This window comes from Dryobates pubescens, chromosome 15 (genome assembly GCF_014839835.1).
Source record: "Dryobates pubescens isolate bDryPub1 chromosome 15, bDryPub1.pri, whole genome shotgun sequence".
NCBI classification, from domain to species: Eukaryota; Metazoa; Chordata; class Aves; order Piciformes; family Picidae; genus Dryobates; species Dryobates pubescens.
Genome location: NC_071626.1, coordinates 2,977,589 through 2,996,138, shown reverse-complemented (window position 1 = coordinate 2,996,138; position 18,550 = coordinate 2,977,589). Strand labels below are relative to the sequence as shown.

Genomic DNA, 18,550 nt, shown 5'->3' with positions numbered 1-18,550 from the left:
GAGAGCAGTTGCAGTTGGAGCCTAAAAGGGATTTTAGAAGTTGCTGTTTTCTGGTAACTTCACAGAGGTTTGGTCAAATCTGAGTGGCTCCTGTTTGTTTATCCTACAGCACACAGAGACAGGCTCGAGATCAGAAGGGAACAGCAGTGCTCCCACATAGCACTCGCTGTGCCTTTCCTAAATGCATTTGGTGGTCATGACAGCTTCTGAAGATGCTTCCTGTAGGCACAAGATCACTCAGCTGCTTCAGCTAGAGACTTGTTCTGCTGAAATGAAGTGCTGTAGCCTGCTTGGAAGGACCATCTCCCCTTCAAACAATCATCTTGTTGACAGTTCATTACTTCTTTCCAGATGGGCAAGTGCCTGTCTGATGAGACACGTTTGACTCAGACAAAACAAATTGTTCTTTGTTGACATAATGGATGTGTGTCAAATCTTCTTTTCTCTCTAGTTTGCTATCACACATCACTGGGGTTTTTTTCCACACCTTGGAAGTTTTCTTTACATCTGAAGCCACTTACCTGTGCCAGGGCAGAAGATGGGTGCAATCTCTTAGCAAAGCAACCCTGTGGCCCTGCTGGTTGGGTACCAGGCTCTTCTGACAATACAGTATAAAGGTAAGCCAACAGTGCCCCAGTTGTGCAGCCAGACTGTGGAGTATTGAAAACCTGGTGTGCATTGCTGAGGTGTGAATAAAGGGTAAACAAGGATGACCCAAGGGCTGGAGCACCTCTGCTTTGAGGATAGGCTGAGGGAGCTGGGGGTGTTCAGCCTGGAGAAGACTCTGGGGGAACTTTGGAGCTGCTTTCCAATACCTGAAGGGATCCCACAGGAAGGCTGCAGAGGGACTTTTTATAAGGGTATCTAGAGACAGGACAAGGGGGAATGGTCTGAAGCTGGGGGCGAGTAGGTGTAGAATTTCTTTCTCATCTCCAGTCTAAATCTCCCCTCCTCAAGCTTCAATCCATTGTCCCTCATGCTATCACTACAAGCCCTTGTGAAAAAGTCCCTCTCCGGCTCTCTTGTAGCTCTTTTCAGCTACTGGAAGGCAGCTCTAAGCTCTCCCTGGCATCTCCTCTTGCCCAGGCTGAACAGCCCAAGCTAAGCCATTCTCTGCACTGGACTTAGTCACTCCCATCCATCACAGGCTGCCTTCTCTTCCAACCTGTTCTATTTTTCCACCATACCAAATTTCCCTTCACACACTGGTTCTGCATAGGTTCTTCTGCTTTTGACCCCATGGGGTGGTACCTCCTGGAGCTCTTAAAAAGGCTGAATCAAGCCATGTGTGTTCCATTGGTCCTCTTTCTGCCTTGCATCTGCTTGCTGTGTTTGTCAGCACTGGTGCTTCACACGGATCCTGCAGGCTTTCATCCCGTTCCTTACCGCCAGCGAAAGCAGGGAGTCATTTGTGGTTGTGCAACCCAGGAGCCCGAGTCCTGCTGGCTTTTGTCAGCCTCCCTCCGCCCCAAGAATGGCTTTTCAACATCAGAACTGCATTAATAAAATGTTTATTTAGCACCTTTCAGGTCGAAGGATCCAAGAGCACTTTACAATGAACTACACACATCATCACTGAAACGCAGCCAGGCAGAAGAGCAGCACACAGCTCGCTGCATACAGTTCCAAGAGAACGGACTTCTGGCCAGCTGCTTGGCCAGAAAGCAAAGTAGAAGCTCCCACGTGACCTGTAGCCAACAGGATTCTGATTTGGGTTTGGGTTTGGTTTTCTTTTGGAAGGACTCATCTGAAAAACCAACATAGTAAAGCTGTGTCCAACCCAGTCGGCCACCTCAGAACAGCGCTGAAGATTTGCATCGGCCCTACCAAGATTAGACTCCGTGGTGCCAGGGAGTCTAGCCCAATCCTAACCTGGCATTTAGATGACTAAGGCATCACCTCAAGGTAGAGGACACAGCCAGTAAGTTCAAGTTGCAAGTCTCTAGTAGCACAGTGCTGGTTTTCAATCCAGGATTCGGGTGTTGATACACAAACATCCCACGTGTGCAGCCTGCCTCTGCACGAGCACCAGGCCCTCAGCTACACTCCTCCTAACTTCTCCAGCTTGGGGGGAGGGGGGGAAGGGGAATGTGACCTTCTGAGCTTTAGTAGCTAGAAAACTCTTTCCAGGGAAATAGTAGAAGGCACTTGGCACGACTGAACAAAGCACCTGGAAATTCTCCCTCAGGAATGATCCTCGTTCCCTGGGAGGACAGAGATTACCTGCAGTCTTTCGGTTTGGGGATTTTTTTTTCCCAGCTGTCATGTTGACAGAGAGTGAGAAATACTAGGCCAAAGAAACTCTGAGCAACATCTCCTTTTCTACAGAAGGATTCTCAAATGCTGGAAGGGTCTCATGAAGAAGAATACACAGCCCAGTTCCTCCCTCGTTGCAGCTCAACAAAGGAACTCGGGGCTCGGTGTGGCTTCCTTGCTCCCTAACAATGCACCTCCTGCATTTCACTTCAGCAAAGAAAAACTCCTAAGGCTATTTTGATACAATTGGAAAGCACTTAATACAAAGTAGTAAACATGAATATGCTGCATCATATTGGCCTATCATAGAATTGTCAGGGTTGGAAGGGACCTCAAGGATCCCATGGGCAGGGACACCTCACACTACAGCAGGTTGCTCACAACCACATCCAGCCTGGCTGCAAACACCTCCAGGGATGAGGCTTCCACCACCTCCCTGGGCAACCTGTGCCAGGCTCTCACCACCCTCATGGGGAAGAACTTCTTCCTAACCATGGAGGAAAGACTGCCATGGGCAGGGACACCTCACACCACAGCAGGTTGCTCACAACCACCTCCAGCCTGGCTGCAAAAACCTCCAGGCAGGAGGCTTCCACCACCTCCCTGGGCAACCTGTGCCAGGCTCTCACCACCCTCCTGGGGAAGAACTTCCTAACCATGGAGGAGAGAGTGAAATCCTACCGTAGGGCTGTTCAATACTAGGGGTTTGGCTTGGTTTGGGGTTGTTTGGGGCTTTTTGTGGGGGTGGGTTGTTTTTTTTTTTGTCCTTTCAACTCTTAATACTAGAAAAGATATAAATCATTTACATGACATTATGCAAAAGAAGGCACAGCTGGTTGGTTATAGTTTCCACAAGCACAATGCATAAATGCAGGGAGGGGGGAGGGGAGGGGAGGAGGAAAACAAACAAACAAAAAGAGTTAAAAAAACCACCCCAACAACAACAACACAAAAGAGAAGCTTCACATCCTTATTAGATACATTGCTGCAATCCATGGAGTACTTCATCACCAACAGAAGTGTTCAACACTTGAGAGCTATGGCATGTTAAAAACAACAATTATAAGTCATTTAATGCAAAACAGCTTTATATATATTTTTAGATAGAGATATATATAAACACTGTTTAAAACAAAAAAAAAAAGAATGGAAAATGCTAACATAGTAATAAAAAAACAACCCAACCCAATAACAATAATAATTAAAGGGGGGAGGGAGGGAAACAAAAGGTTATCCAGGTAATGAAAAAGTGCAAACCTAAAAAAAAAACCAACAAGGAAGAAGAGGGTTTCACAAATGTCCTTCTCATGACACGGGGAGGGGGGGAAAAAAACAACCACTAGCCCCTAGGAATGAAGTGTTCAATCCACCAACAAGTCCTTGGCGTGGGAGGAGGCAGCATCAGGATTTCTGAGCGTTGGGAGAAAGCAGGACTGGAGAAGAGGCTCCATCCAGGCTGGGGAGTGGTACTGGGATGTGGCCATTCAGCAGAGTTGGAAACTGGAAGAGGCCAAAAGGTGAGGGGGGAAAAAAAATTACTCTCTCTGTCTCGAAGCCTTCAGCCCAGAAGCAGAAGCCTTTAGCCTTAGCAACACACTCCAGCTGGGTTTGGAGGCTTGGCATTTCTGTACAGTGATACACACACCAAGTGCCTGCAGCAGCCAGCAGGAAGGGTGAGTGGAGGGGGAAGCCTGGGTAACTTCTCGGCGTCACAGAGTGGGAGGGGTGGGAAGGGACCTCTGGAGACTATCCAGTCCAACCCCCCCTGCCAAAGCTGGGCAGCTCACAGAGGAGCACATCCAGGTAGGTTTTAAAAGTCTCCCGTGAAGGAGACTCCACAACCTCTCTGGGCAGCCTGCCCTGGGGCTCCAGCACCCTCACAGCAAAGTGTCTGCTCATGCTGAGGTGAAACCTCCTGTGTTCCAGCTTGTACCCACTGTTCCTTGTCCCATCCCTGGGCACCACCAAAAAACAGCCTGACAGCCACCCCTCAGATCTTTACAGACATTGATCAGCTCCCCTCTCAGCCTCTCTTCTGCAGACTGACCAGCCCCAGGGCTCTCAGACCTCAGGGATGTGTGAGTTTGTCACTGGCTGCTGCTGCCAGCCCTCCGCAGCATGCTGCCAAGCCGTGCTGCTGGCCGTGCTCATCAGCTCTGGAAGGCAGGGATCGTTAACTCACATCCTAGGGGGAAAGGAATCCTGTTGTAAGGAGATTACAAGCACGTGGTGGGGTTGGTTACACCACAGCTGCCTGCTGAAGGCCTGAGCTGATAAGGGACAAAAACACAGGAGGTGGAGTCGGGAGCTCTGTGCCTCAGCTCTGTCTCAAGCCAACAGAAACCCAGCGTGGCTCATGGGGCCAGGCCTGCAGGCCAGATCAGTATCTGCCACTGGGATAATTCCCACCTCATGCTGCAGCAAGTTCATTCCACCCACTTGCTTGGCTTTTTCTTAGGTCAGCTGTTAAGGACGAGTCAATACTTGTCACTGCAGGCTACTTACAGCCAGGCTGCTGCCAGGAGCTGGCAATACACAGCTGCCCTAAGCCTGCATCTGCACTTTCCCTTCTGCAAAGCTCCTTCCTGCTTAGCTTTTATGAAGGGCAGATGAAAAGCCAGGATTTTAATTACCATTTGCAGAGTGAAAAACATTTTTTCTGGAAGCAGCATGGATGGCAAACATTGCTCTGTAGTGTTCACTTTCCCAGGCTGATGACAGATGGGAATTCTGACACAAAACATGCCAGCTTGGAAGGGGACCCCAAGGATCATCTGGTCCAACCTTTCCAGGTAATAGTGGGGTTGAAATGAGCTGGCCCTGAGCACCCTGCCAAGCTGAGTCTTAAACCTCCACTGTAAGGGAATCCACCACCCCCACTGGGAGATGATTCTAATGTCTGACTGTTCTCATGGGGAAAAGCCTTCTTCTGGAATCCAATGGGAATGTCCCCAGCAGTAACTTGTCTCCATCACCCCTTCCCCATGTGACTCCTTGTAAAAAGGGAGTCTCCATCCACCTGGTAGCCACCTTTTATGTCCTGGTCCATGGCACTAAGGTCTCCCACAAGCCTTCTCCAGGCTGAGCAACCCCAGCTCTCTCAGCCTTTCCCTCATGGCAGGGCTGTCAATCCTCTGATAATTTTCATGGCCCTTCTCTGGACACTTCCCAGCCTGTCTGCATCTTTTTTTGCGCAGTGGGGATCAAAACTACTGCATGCAGCTGTGCCCAGCACTGCCAGCACAAGCTAGTCCTGGTCCAGCGAAGGAGGAACTGTGCTTTACTACAAGCTTGGCCTGTGCTTGGTGGGACCGTGGGCATGGACACAGCTCCCATCCTGGCCCTTGTACTGTGCAAAGATTAGTACAAAAGACCTGTGGGCAGAGCCAAGCATAGTGAAAAGCAGCACACACCTGAGAGAAAAGAGAAATGGAACCTGACTGCTCCCCCCCTGCACACCAGTAGGCAGAAGGGGCAGCTGCAGAGCTGCCCTGGCCTCTGGGTGCTGGCAGGATTGTGACTCCCTCAGTGACCAAATGTTCTCTCAGCTCCCAACATGACTGAGCAGGAGAGAGCAAGAGCAGGTTGGGAATCAGCTCCAGCTCCTTCCCCCATCCCCTGACACAGAGCAGCCCAGGGAGGGCTCTGCCCTGCTGCCTGTGGGGGCTGGCCCAGCAGCTCCTGGTGGGGCTGGGAAGGCTTCGGCTGTGGTGGTTCCTTCCTGTTTGCTGTTCAAGTTTCATACTCTACAGGCTCCTCATTGTGGCTTTTGCCTGAACCAAACATTGTCTGGGTCTCTCAGAAGGGACAAGGCCACTCCTGGCTCTCAGCTGCCACAGGGAGGGGTCAGCCTGTGTCTGTACCAGCCCCTTCCAGGCCAGGATGCAGACACTTCCCTCTCCAGTGCAGCCTCTGGCTGCCTTTAACCACCTGTGCAAAACCAAGGTCCAGGAGGGGTAACTCTGGAGTTTGTCCAGGGAAGGCCAACAAGGCTGGTGAGGAGTCTTGAACACAAGTCCTGTGAGGAGGGGCTGAGGAACCTGGGCTTGTTCAGCCCCTTCAGGAGAGGAGGCTGAGAGGAGAGCTCATGGCTCTCTACAGGAGGTTATAGGAAGGTGGGGGCTAGCCTCTTCTCCCAGGTAACAAGTGATAGGACAAGAGCAAATGGCCTCAAGCTGCACCAGGGGAGGTTTAGATTGGATGTTAGGAACTATTTCTTCACCAAAAGGGTCACTTGGCACTGGAACAGGCTGCCCAGGGAAGTGGAGTCACCATCCCTGGAGGTGTTAAAAGGGCACCTGGGTGAGGGACATGGTCTAGCAGCTGTGTACAGGGAGATGTTAGGTTATGGTTGGCCTCAATGATCTTAAGGACTTTTCCAGCCAGTTGATTCTATGATAACTGAGTTTATCTGAAACACAAAGAAGGAGCTGTAGGGCTCCATGCCCAGCTGTCCCCACTGGAGGCAGAAGGACTTCTTAAAGCCCAATGGGAGCCATACCTGAGCAGAGCACTTGAGCTGAAGCCCAGCCTTGGAGTTAGGCAGGCTCCATGAAGGTTCAGAGATTAAATCCTGCTAGTGTGGGCCCTCCACAGCAGTCAGGGAGTTTATTCCAGGGGTGTTCCTGCATTCTTCAGCTGCTCAGATGGCCATCAGCTTCTTGTGCTTCTTGCCAAGCAGCTGATCAGGATCACTTCTTCCGTGATTCACTGAATCAGCTGTTTTGGAGCAGCTACAGCTGGAGCTGCTCATCCCATCCCCACCAACCTCCTCCTAAGCCTGGAGGCTGCAGCTGAGTTCTGTGGCCATCACAGTTCACTTAACTTGTGTATTTATCACAGCTCTATAAAACTTAAAGAGTTTCTTTTCCACTCCCAGAACCCATGAGAGAGAGGGGAGAGTGCTACCTTTCTGCTGTTACACAGGCAGAGGTCATGCTCAGAGGTACAAAGTAGCTTGGGTGAGGCCAGGTGGTTAATTTGCAGAACTGGACATGGAGCCTTCAGGTTCAGAGTGCCCTTATTGTGACTTATAGGATTGTCAGGGTTGGAAGGGACCTCAAGGATCAGCCAGTTCCAACCCCCCTGCCATGGGCAGGGACACCTCACACTACAGCAGGCTGCTCACAACCACATCCAGCCTCCAGGGATGAGGCTTCCACCACCTCCCTGGGCAACCTGAGCCAGTCTCTCACCACCCTCCTGGGGAAGAACTTCTTCCTGACATCCAATCTGAATCTACCCCTTTCTAGTTTTGCACTCCCTGACATCCCAAAAAGTCCCTCCCCAGCTTTCTTGTAGGCCCCTTTAAGATAGTGGAAGGCCAAATTAAGGTCTCCTTGGAGCCTTCTGTTCTCCAGACTGAACAGCCCCAGATACAGAAATACAGAAGACAACCCTACACTCACCTCCTGTGTGAGACCCAAGCTGGTCTTGGTTTTCCCAGCGTTCATGTGCCACCCCTCTCCTGGCTGGTTCCTCACTGCTCTGCACTCTCTTCCTGAAGCTCTGAGGGCTCAGTTACCTACTTTTAGTGGGCTCCAGCATTTATTTCTGCTTCCTTCATGCAACATGTGTGTGCTTGCTGCAGCAGACATTGCCCTGGAGGGTCTGACTGTGCTGCCTAGGGTTTTAAGAGGGTACAAGCAAGCAGGCTTTAAAGTGCCTGTTCGCTCCAGTGTTTGCTTAACCTGTTTGAAAAGCTCCATACTGATGTGAGGAGGTGCTCCCCTGATGCCTCTTCCCACGTGTGTGCTTTCACAAATGAAATCTGGACAGTGGAAAGACCTACCTGGAACAGAGTGTTTGGTCCCTGCAGCCTGGCAGGACTCAGAGGAGCAACAGGACTGAGGCTGCTCCAGAAATGAATGCTAGATAGCAGCGGGCTTGGGGTCAGCAATAATCCATTTGGGGTCTGCAAGACAGAAAGAAAAGAGACCAAAACCCATGATGCATGCCTCAGGATTTACAGCTCCATATCAGAGGTCACAACCACTGAAGTCTTAAGCCTCACCTACTGGCTCCTTTTATCCCAGTGCTGCTTCAGAATGCAAACTGATTTCATTTCTGTTGCCATTTGCTGAAGGAGCAGCAGAGTTGCTGTTTTCCTGAGCCATGCTCGTGCAACTGTGAAATACCACGGGTGCCCCAGGGTCCATAAACACAGCCTGGGCTCCTGCAGAAGGATTTTCTACCTTTTGAAGGGCAGCAATGGCTTGAACTGACAGCAGCCTTTGCTTGGGAAGGCGAAAGAGCCACTGCCAGCCTTTGAAGCTGACTCCTCTGATGGCACCTCTTCCAAATGGAAGTTTCAAGAAGCTGGCAGCACACAGACTGATGCAGCAAGAGGCAGGTGTAGGGCTTGGGTGCCCAGGGAGCACAGCTAATGGGTTTGAAAAGAACCAAAATGGCAAGAAGGAAGAATCCATGGCTTCTGCCAACTTAGAGATGATTGGCACAGGCTGCCCAGGGAGGTGGTGGAGTCACTGTCCCAGGAGGCATTCCAGAAACCTGTGGCCATGGCACATGGTTTAGTGGCCATGGTGGTGTTGATGGTTGGACTTGATGATCTTAAAGGTCTCTTCCAACCAAAACAACTCTTGATTCCTTCCAGTGCCATGGCACAGGATTGCTGAGATGCTCTCCACACAATGGGAGGAGAGGCAGAGTTCAAGCCCATGGAAGTATCCATTCAAAGGAAGAACCCCTATGAATTATTTTGCCTCCAGAGGAACTTGTACCTTTCAGAAGGAAAGAACAAAACATTTGGCACAATGAGTTAATCTCACAGGCAATCTTGCTGCCAGTTGTCAAAATCAACCCTAGTTAGCAAAGCAGTTAATGGAATCTGAGTACACCTTTATCAACTGAGTACTTCTCACTTGTGTAGCACAAGGGCCTCAGTGCTCTGCTGAGCTGAAGGATCAGTTTGTCCAGGGTTTAAGATCTGTGAAGAGAAGACAAGATAGAAAACACAAACTCTGGGCACTAGCAGCCCAGAAGGTCAGTGGCATCCTGGGCTGCATCAGAAGCAGCGTGGCCAGCAGGTCCAGACAGGGGATTCTGCCACTCTGCTCTGCTCTGGGGAGACCTCACCTGGAGTGCTGTGTCCAGGGCCCTCAACACAAGAAGGACATGGACCTGATGGAGCAGGTCCACAGGAGGCCACAAAGATGATCAGAAGGCTTGAGGACATCTCCTGCAAAGACAGGCTGAAAGAGTTGGGGCTGTTCAGCCTGGAGAAGAGAAGGCTCTGGGGAGGTCTTCTGGCAGCCTTCCAGTACCTGAAGGGGACCTACAGGAGAGCTGGGGAGGAACTCTCTGGGCTTGAAGTCATAGGACAAGGGTCAATGATTTTAAATGAGATTTAGATTGCACATTGGGAAGAAGTTCTTTAAGGGTAGAGAAATACTGGAACAGGTTGTCCAGAGATGTGGTTGAGGCCCCAGCCCTGGAGACATTCAAGGTAAGGCTTGATGGGGTCCTGAGCAACCTACCTAGTTGGAAGTGTCCCTGCTGACTGCAAGGGGGTTGGACAAGGTAACTTTTGAGAGCCCCTTCTCACCTGATGCATGCTGTGAGTATCTCCCCCTAGTACCAGGCAGGTTAGGCACTCTGGTACCTGCTGGCTTCCCACCAGGCCAGCAATACAAACTCCCACACGGGGAGGTGCAGCCAGGGATCTTTCCTAGCAACTGCTTGCACCACAGGCTGCCACATCCTGTTGCCAGGCCTGTGGAGAGCAGGCACCACAGCTGATGTGGATTTTCAAGTATGAGGGAGATGGGACTTGCAAAGCAGTGCCTGAGGGGCTGGCTGCGCTGTCTGAGACCGACTCTGACATGCTCGCACTGGAGTTCACTACAAGGTCAAACAATCAGTGATAACAGCAGCAGAAGAGGTGGGAGAGACAAACTTTAAGGTCCTCCTAGTGATTCTGTCCCAGGATGGCTGAAAGGCAGCTTGGCTGCTCCAGCAGGGGATGCTTGCTCTAAGGAATCTCAAAGAGGGGTTCATGGAGAAATTCAGAGGGAAAGGACACTGTCAGCTCCCTTTTGCTGAAGAAGGTAGCTCAGAAACACCAAATCTCATGGGGGAAAAAAAAACCACACCACAAAACACCACAGCTGTGTCCCAAGGAATAACAAACCTGCTAGGGAGCACAAGATGTTCGTGCAGGACAACAGCAGGTCTGGTGGCACAGCAGTGCCCATGAGATCAGAGCTTGGATAGATTTGGATGGCAACAGAAAGGGCAGAGTGGGTGCAGGCCTGGCAAGCAGACAGCTTCTATCTTGATCTCAGCAAGTGACAGCTCTTGTCAAGACACCTAAGAAAATGTACTTGACAAGCAGGCACTTGTGAACAGCTCCTTCACCAACACCTCCTGCCCATGACCACTCCAAGCAGCAGTACCACCAGGAGCACCTTTCTTATGCTGCATTGCAAGCTGATGCTCCACAAGCAGGTCATTATTGATAGGGATTTGGGAGACTGACAGAGGACACACTGAATTAGGTCAGGATGAAAACCCAGAGATCTGCTTACAGAAGAGCCTCCTAATCTTAAACCCAAAGGTGTAAGCAGCAAGACCAAACGACGAAGAGCTACAATGATCTTACACCTCAGGTCTTCACATCCATAAGAAGCTGCAGATACCCAGAACTGAAAATGCAATTCTTGAGAGGCCCTGTTGGAAATGATGAAGAAAACTTGGAGGTGTTTATTCCTACCTTAGATACAGCCAGGGCAAGTCTCCAGAGAGAGAGGAGGCTTGAAACTAAGCTGTCCTCCACTTGTCTCTGGAAATGTGTTAACATGCTAACAACAGTGCTAGGCAAAAGCTCAGGTCCTCTGCTAAGCAGAGCACTAACATCTGCAACCTTCTTGTGACAGCATGAGAGGGTATGGCTTGAAGCTTGAGGAGGGCAGATTTAGACTGGAGATTAGGAAGAAATTCTTTCCAGTGAGGGTGGTGAGACACTGGAACAGGTTGCCCAGGGAGCTTGTGGATGCCTCCTCCCTGGAGGTGTTCATGGCCAGGATGGATGAGGCTGGTGGGAGGTGTCCCTGCCCATGGCAGGGGGCTGGAACTGGATGAGCTTTAAGGTCCCTTCCAATCTAAACCATTCCATGATTCTAGGAAGTTCTGCCAGCACCAAGAGCCACCCAGAGCAAGCCTCCGAATGTGTTACTGTTTAATGCAGGAAGAGCACAGGGCCTCCCAGGGTGGCTCTCAGCATCACCACCAGCCAAGCACCAGAACCACCCGAGGTATCCCAAGTGTAAACACCACCACAGCACAGACTAGCCTTAAATTACAGGAGGAAATTGATAGGTCACCTCATTTGCTGCCCTCATGCAGCTGTGTAGCTGGGGTGAGATGTGGAACCCAGGGAGAAGATCCTGCTTGAAAAATGTTGTTCCGAGCTCAGCACAGAGCAGGTTCAATAGAAGCTAATTCCCTGCACAGAGAGGCTGCTGCTGCTGCTGGCTCCTCCGCCAAAGAGCAGGTGCAAACACACTCTTGTCACTTCTAGCTGTCACAAAGCAGACAAGTTGCCACCTGCAAGCTGCTTCCCAGGTTGTCAGGCACCTGCTGGAGCCTGGGTGGTGTATCTGGATGCCACACAGCCCCGGCACGTGCTGGCTGCAGGCACACTGCTTTGTCTGGAAGCGAGCAGCATGCTGTAGGTGTTACCAGTGTAGGAGCCTGAAGGAAAGAACCAGCCCAGATTTGATAGTCACATTGGCCAAGGGAGAGCCAACAAAAACAACTGGTCCAAGTGGTGGGTGCTGCACTTTGGTCACAACAACCCCAGGCAGTGCTACAGGCTGGGGTCAGAGTGGCTGGAGAGCAGCCAGGCAGAAAGGGACCTGGGGGTACTGGTTGATAGTAGGGTGAGCATGAGCCAGCAGTGTGCCCAGCTGGCCAAGAAGGCCAATGGCATCCTGGCCTGCATCAGGAACTCTGTGGCCAGCAGGAGCAGGGAGGTCATTCTGCCCTGTGCTCAGCACTGGTTAGGTCACAACTTGAGTCCTGTGTCCAGTTCTGGGCCCCTCAATTTAGGAAAGATGTTGAGATGCTGGAAGGTGTCCAGAGAAGGGCAACAAAGCTGGGGAGGGGTCTGGAGCACAGCCCTGTGAGGAGAGGCTGAGGGAGCTGGGGTTGCTTAGCCTGGAGAAGAGGAGGCTCAGGGGAGACCTTCTTGCTCTCTCCAGCTCCCTGAAGGGAGGTTGTAGCCAGGTGGGGGTTGGTCTCTTCTCCCAGGCAACCAGCACCAGAACAAGAGGACACAGTCTCAAGCTGTGCCAGGGGAAGTTTAGGCTGGAGGTGAGGAGAAAGTTCTTCCCAGAGAGAGTTGTTAGCCATTGGAATGTGCTGCCCAGGGAGGTGGTGGAGTCACCACCCCTGGAGGTGTTCAAAAAAGGACTGGACATGGCACTTGGAGCCATGGTTTAGCTGTCATGAGGTGTTGGGTGACAGGTTGGACCTGATGATCTCTGAGGTCTTTTTCCAACCTTATTGATTCTGTGATTCTAAATAATCTACAAAAGAAGGAGCTACTGAGCAAAATCTGAGTTATCTCTCTTGGAAGCTAACCATGTTCAGGCCTCTTCCCCACATGTTTTTCTTTCCTGTCAGGTGATGGCAGAGCCATGGAGCTAACACAGGAGGAGACCCTGGTGTGGTAGCTTTAGGCTGTGCCTTTAAGCATTTTTTCACAGCTCTTGAACAGAAAGCAGTAGAATGTAAATAAATCACTGCTGGGTGTGAAAAGGAAAATAAAGATAATTCCAAACAATCCTGTTGGAAGAGATAAGGGACTGAAACTAGTTGTCCCCAAATAATTTCTCTCTCTCTCCTCACTTCTTGGCTCTGGGAGAGATCCTAACTCGCTTCTGCTTGACCTTGGCTGCGCTGTTTTGGGATTAACTTCTGTCTCTTCTCCCTTTTGTACAGGGGGGGTGAGGGGGAGCAAGGAGGGAGAAGCTAAGTAGCTTCCCCTGGTCTTTGCCCAGGGGTTCCCTGTGCTGTTTATTCCTTGTAAATAGCTGTAAATACTGTAACTCCTGAGTGTTTTGTACATATTCATTGCATGCCATTGTAGATTGTAGTTTTGCTTGCAAATACAGCTTTCATTTGCTTCCAACTGGGCTGGGCTGGCAAATTTAATGTTGGGGAGGGGGGTGGAATTCCAACCCACCACACCTGGCTAAAGCCAAAGCATAGGAGCCAGGCAGGTCTCACCTGTGCAGTGAAGAAAGCTGGAGTCAAGGATCCCGAAGGGAGCGCGGGGCTGTTGAGGGCGATGGAACCGATGTCAGTGCTGGAGAGAACCATGGGTGGGGCAGAGATTTCCAAGCCTTTGGGTTTTTTAGCCTTTGGGGGAAGAGATGGAGATTTTGCCTTGGAGCCCGAGGAGAGGTTCAGAGGCTCCAGGGAATCTGAGTCGTGGCAAGTGGACTCAAAGAAGAGGCTCCTGTGTTCTGCGGGGAGGGGGGAGGTGGGAGACAGAGACGGCGACCTGGAGGAAGATGAAGATGGAGATGAAATGCTGGCACTGTTGGGTAGCATTAAGGAAGAGATTTTGGCTGAGACCGAGGAGCTGAGGAAAGCAGAGGCAGCTGCTGCTTCGGAAGTGGAAGGCAAGGACACCACGGGCCTCAGGACCGGTTTGTCTGTTTTGTTTGTCACAAATCTGATCACGGTCCGAACTTCTTCCACTGCCGTGCTCCCTTCCGATTTCTCCTCCAGTTTCTCTGTTTTGATTGGCTTGTAGGGGTCTGGCTGGTTCTGCAGGGAGTTGATGGTGAAAGAGGAGTAGAGGCCGGAGTGGATGTACTCGTTGCGGCTCGTGCCTTTCAGCGCCGCCAAGCTGTGCTTGTGCTGCTCCCTGCTCTCCGAAGGCATCTTGCAGTCGCTGTCCTGCAGCAAAAGGCTCTCCCTGCTGATCTCCACAGCGTGGGGATCCATCTTGAGGATCTCAGGGAAGGAGACAAACTTGTAGACAAATTTCTGCCCGATCACTTTCTTGATGATATTCTGCAAAGACAAGAGCAGATGCTAGGGAGATCAGCACCTCAGAGGCATGGAGGACAACAGACACAAAGAGGGTCACAAGGTGGGGAGGGCACCGCTCCCTCCTCGAGCTGAGGTCATTCCAGTGGGGCTCCTAACACTACTTCATCCTTGGCTCATTCCTGTAGCTCTGCTCAGCCAGGGAGGCTACTCCCTGCTTCTCGTGGGGACTAACAAAATCACCATCCCTAGGTGATAACAAAGACCTATTGGTGGGCTGTCTTCCTCCTGCTTCCTCTGAGGTAGCTTGGGAATATTTTCTTTCCAGTAAAAACAATCCTGCTGCCTTGCAGGCTGGAGCCATGCCACCATTTGTGCTTCACAGCAATGGTAAACTCCTTCCCTTATGCTTCCCAAAGCTGACAACAAACCTGAGTATGAAATCCTCTCAGAACGTCGATTGGCAGAGGCTGCCCAGGGAGGTGGTGGAGTCCCCGTCCCTGGAGGTGTTCAAGAAATGTGTGGCCTTGGCACTCTGGCACATGGTTGAATGGCCATGGTGCTCTCAGGGTGACAGTTGGACTTGATGATCTTAAAGGTCTTCTTCCAACAAAACCAATCCTATGACTGTAGGAAAACCACCCCAGGCTCCCTGTTCCAGTTGTCTGCCCTCCCTTCCAGCCCACGTGCAGAACTCTGTAGGCTGAGAGTGGCTGTCCTCCTTTCAACAGTCATGAACCATGTCTGTGATAAATGCAATCACTCAGAATCACAGAATGCCTTGGGGGGGAAAGGGACCTTTCAAGGTCATCTAGTCCAGCTCCCTCCTGCAGTAAGCAGGGACATCCCTGCTTGTCTCCTGCTGTATCCTCTGTCCTATCTCCAGCTTTGTGGTGGGCTGAGGATGCTCACTGGTGCAGGCAGGAGGTTTTCATCAGCCTAAACTGGCTATTGAGATTAATTGTTGGGAAAAATCCCAAAGCTCTCAAAGATTTATAGAACTATTGCTTTTCTTTTTGCTTCACATCTGCCATCACAACAATGTCAAGGCCAGGCTGGAGGAGGCCTTGAGCAGCTGAGGCTAGTTGTGAGGTGTCCTTGCCCATGGCCCACAGCAAGGAGGTTGGAGAAGATGATCTCTAAGGTCCTTTCCAACCTAAGTCATTCTATGATTTATGGAAGGAACTGATTTCCCTTTGCAGTTCCAGCTCTCTGCCTGCAAACCCACTTGTGCTGCCTGCTCTAACACGGTGTGTGGTGTCCCCAGGGACACCAGGTGACAAAGGCACTTATGGCAGCAGGTGCTGGCCTGGCCCAGCAAAAGGGCTGGAACATTTACCACCCAAAACCAAGGTAAGACATAATATTTCCTGAGACATCCCTGGTGATTTCTCTCTTCTTGAAACCCCTGGTGAAGAGTTTGTCTTTAAGACCCCTCTGAAAAACTCTCTCCAAGAAGCTTCCCTTTAGTGCAGCACATCTGCTGCACCTCCAGCTGCTGCTCTGCACACAGACATTTGCTTTCTTGGCCATATGGGTATGGAAATATTGACAAGAATCCTAAAAATCCAATTATTTTTTTCCATTCTATCCCAGATTGTGAGAACAGCAGAGGAAACATTTGTTATAGTGATTGAAAATGGACAAATAGATAGAGAAAAAGGGAATACAAGCATCATCCCCATTGATATCAGCTGGGTGCTTGCTCTGCTCACACTAAATCCTTCTTTTCTTTGGTCACAAAAGCAAAGCTCATTTTGGGAAACAAGAGTCTGCACTTGGCTATCAGAACCTTTTCTGTCTTCCAGCTGAGCTACTGCACTCTGGAATTCATCTCTCTGAAGGTCCTGGCATTTCATTGAGGCACCTTCCTGAATACAAAATTGATCCTACAAAGAGCCCTGGGATGTAGCTGTGCTTCACAGCTCAGGAGCTGTGGCACCAAGTGGAGAAAGTTGGTTTGCAAGTTGATAACAGGGAGCTTGCAGCAAGGGCAAGAATTACATTCAGCAAGCTCACACTAAAGGCACAAAGCTGCCTCCTTCAGTGAGGAACTGCACACAGGTCACAGCAGCACAGAATGATAGGGGTTGGAAGGGACCTCTGAAGCTCATCCAGTCCACCCCCTGCCAGAGCAGGATCACCTAAAGCAGCTCACACAGGAACACATCCAAGCAGGCCTTGAAAGTCTCCAGAGCTGGAGATTCCACCTCCTCCCTGGGCAGCCTGCTCCAGTGCTCTGCCACCTTCAAAGTAAAGCAGTGCCTTCTCATGCCTAGATGGAACTTCCTATGCTCAAACTGTCGTCCTGTCACTGGGGATCACTGAGAAGAGGCTGGCCCCATCATCCTGACTCCTTAAATACTGCTAATCACAGATTCACCCACCCAGTAGGTCCTGCCTAGCCATTCTGCCCTCCAAAGGTTCAGGACATGTAGTTAGCCCAGAGGATCTCAGTCTGCCTGAGTTTTAATTCCCATGGCTTTGAGCTTGGCCCAGATTTCCTTTTCCTTCTGGCTGCTAATTAGGTGAGCGTTGGCTGGATGCACTTTGTCTGCACTCTCACTATTGCATTCTGCTTGAAAATGGCAAAACCTCCAAGCTACTCACAGATGAAAAGCAGCACTTCTGCTGGCTTGGGTTTTCTTCTCCTAATATGTATTTTTACATTTTCAATAATACCTCCCCTCTGCTGCTGGCAGTTGGGAGTTTTTGTTACATCAAGCACTGGCAGCTGAGATCCTGCTTTGGAAAACGTGACTCCCAGCAGGGAAAGATTAGATGTGTTTGAGGGTGGCACTCCTACACCAGTGCAGGGGAACACTGCTATAAAAAGCAGGCCAAGGGGCTGGTGAGTTTGTATTTCCTTTCTTAGGGATTGGAGCTTGAGCAGGGAAGATTTAGACTGGGTATCAGAAAGAAATCCTTTGCAGTGAGGGCGGTGAGACACTAGAACAGGTTGCCCAGGGAGGTCATGGATGCTCCCTCCCTGGCCAGGTTGGATGAAGCCCTGAGCAACCTGGGCTAGTGGGAGGTGTCCCTGCCCACGGCAGAGGGGTTGGAACTAGATGATTTCTAAGGTCCCTTCCAAGCCAAACCATCCCATGAATCTATGATTCAATGATTATTAAATAGTTATGCATTAAGAAGCTCTCCTGAGTGTGGCTCCTCTGACTCAGGCTTAATGATGGCTGGAGATGAAAAGGATTCAAGTGCAGATCCCTCAAGCACTTTGCAAGGGTCTCATAAATGTGGAGCCTGAGGAAATCTCCATCAGTGTGCAAGAGAAAATAAGGATCCAAATTAATGAAGAACCTCTGAAATGCCACTGACTTTCTCTGAATCCTTTTTGACAAACAACTGAAGCGAAGGTAAAAAGCAGCTCGTTTTTTACCATCACCCCTGCCAGAGCAATTCTGAGGTGGATGGTGGTTCAAACCACAGAAAACAGTGGCAAGCATCATGACAAGCAGGGGTTTTCCAGCCTCACTTCTGAGAGGGCAAAGAAGGCTTCCTTCTGGTAGGGCCTGCATTTGCAGGGAGACTAGAGCACCAGCAAGGGCAGCAGCTGTACGTGCACATTTAGCCTCTTTGGGTTATTGTTTGTATTTCCTAGGCAAATTCCCTCATGAGCAGGCTTGCAAACAGTGCTGGTGGCTGCCAGCCAGGGCTGCAAGGAGCTCTGGGGCTGCACTGCTGGGGGAAAGCCAGTGCTGGGCTAGTGCAGCTGCTGGGGAGGAGAACTGGGCAGGGGCTCCAGTCCAACAGCTTAAACAAAAAGAATCTTATCAAGAGACAGCACTCTCTGACATTTAGAAAGAGGGCAGGGAGCTGGGGATGCCCCTTTTGTGTTAGCTTCTTGACTGTTCCTCACTGGAACGCTTTACACTTCCCCTCCCCTGTCCCCAGTCTGTACACTCCAGCAAACATGACCACCCCCCATGGCAAAGTGCTTTGAGAGCTGCTAATAGGAACTGGGTACAGCAGAGCCCAACATCTGCTCCAGCACATCAGCAGCTCACACCACACCACTTCAGACACCCACTCTCTGAGCACCTCCAAACCCAGCCTTACCCAAGCGCTCCCAAGCACCAGCTGGAGTCTCCCCCCTCCTCCATCCTTCTCCACAGAGCAGCTGGCTGAGGGAGATGCCAAAGGCTTGGTGGCCTGGTTCCCCCTGCAGCTTAACCGTGGCTGGTGCTTCTCTGAGTCAGCTATGCACACACACTACTACTTTTAGAGTAGGTGACCTCAACAACATGTGACCTCCAGG

General features: G+C 50.7%; 1 protein-coding gene across 1 annotated transcript in view; it reads right to left on the bottom strand.

Annotated features, from left to right (window-relative positions):
- Nucleotides 1–3,604: 3,604 nt before the first annotated feature.
- ELK3 (ETS transcription factor ELK3) overlaps nucleotides 3,605–18,550 on the bottom strand; it is a 43,520-nt gene continuing 28,574 nt past the window's right edge. Inside the window, exons 3-5 of the mRNA XM_009899331.2 lie at nucleotides 13,507–14,301; nucleotides 8,048–8,170; nucleotides 3,605–3,756 (exon numbers count right to left, since the gene is read on the bottom strand). Of these exons, the coding sequence (XP_009897633.1) occupies nucleotides 3,658–3,756; nucleotides 8,048–8,170; nucleotides 13,507–14,301 (1,017 nt within the window). The 3' untranslated portion in view covers nucleotides 3,605–3,657. The remainder of the gene's footprint in view (nucleotides 3,757–8,047; nucleotides 8,171–13,506; nucleotides 14,302–18,550) is intronic.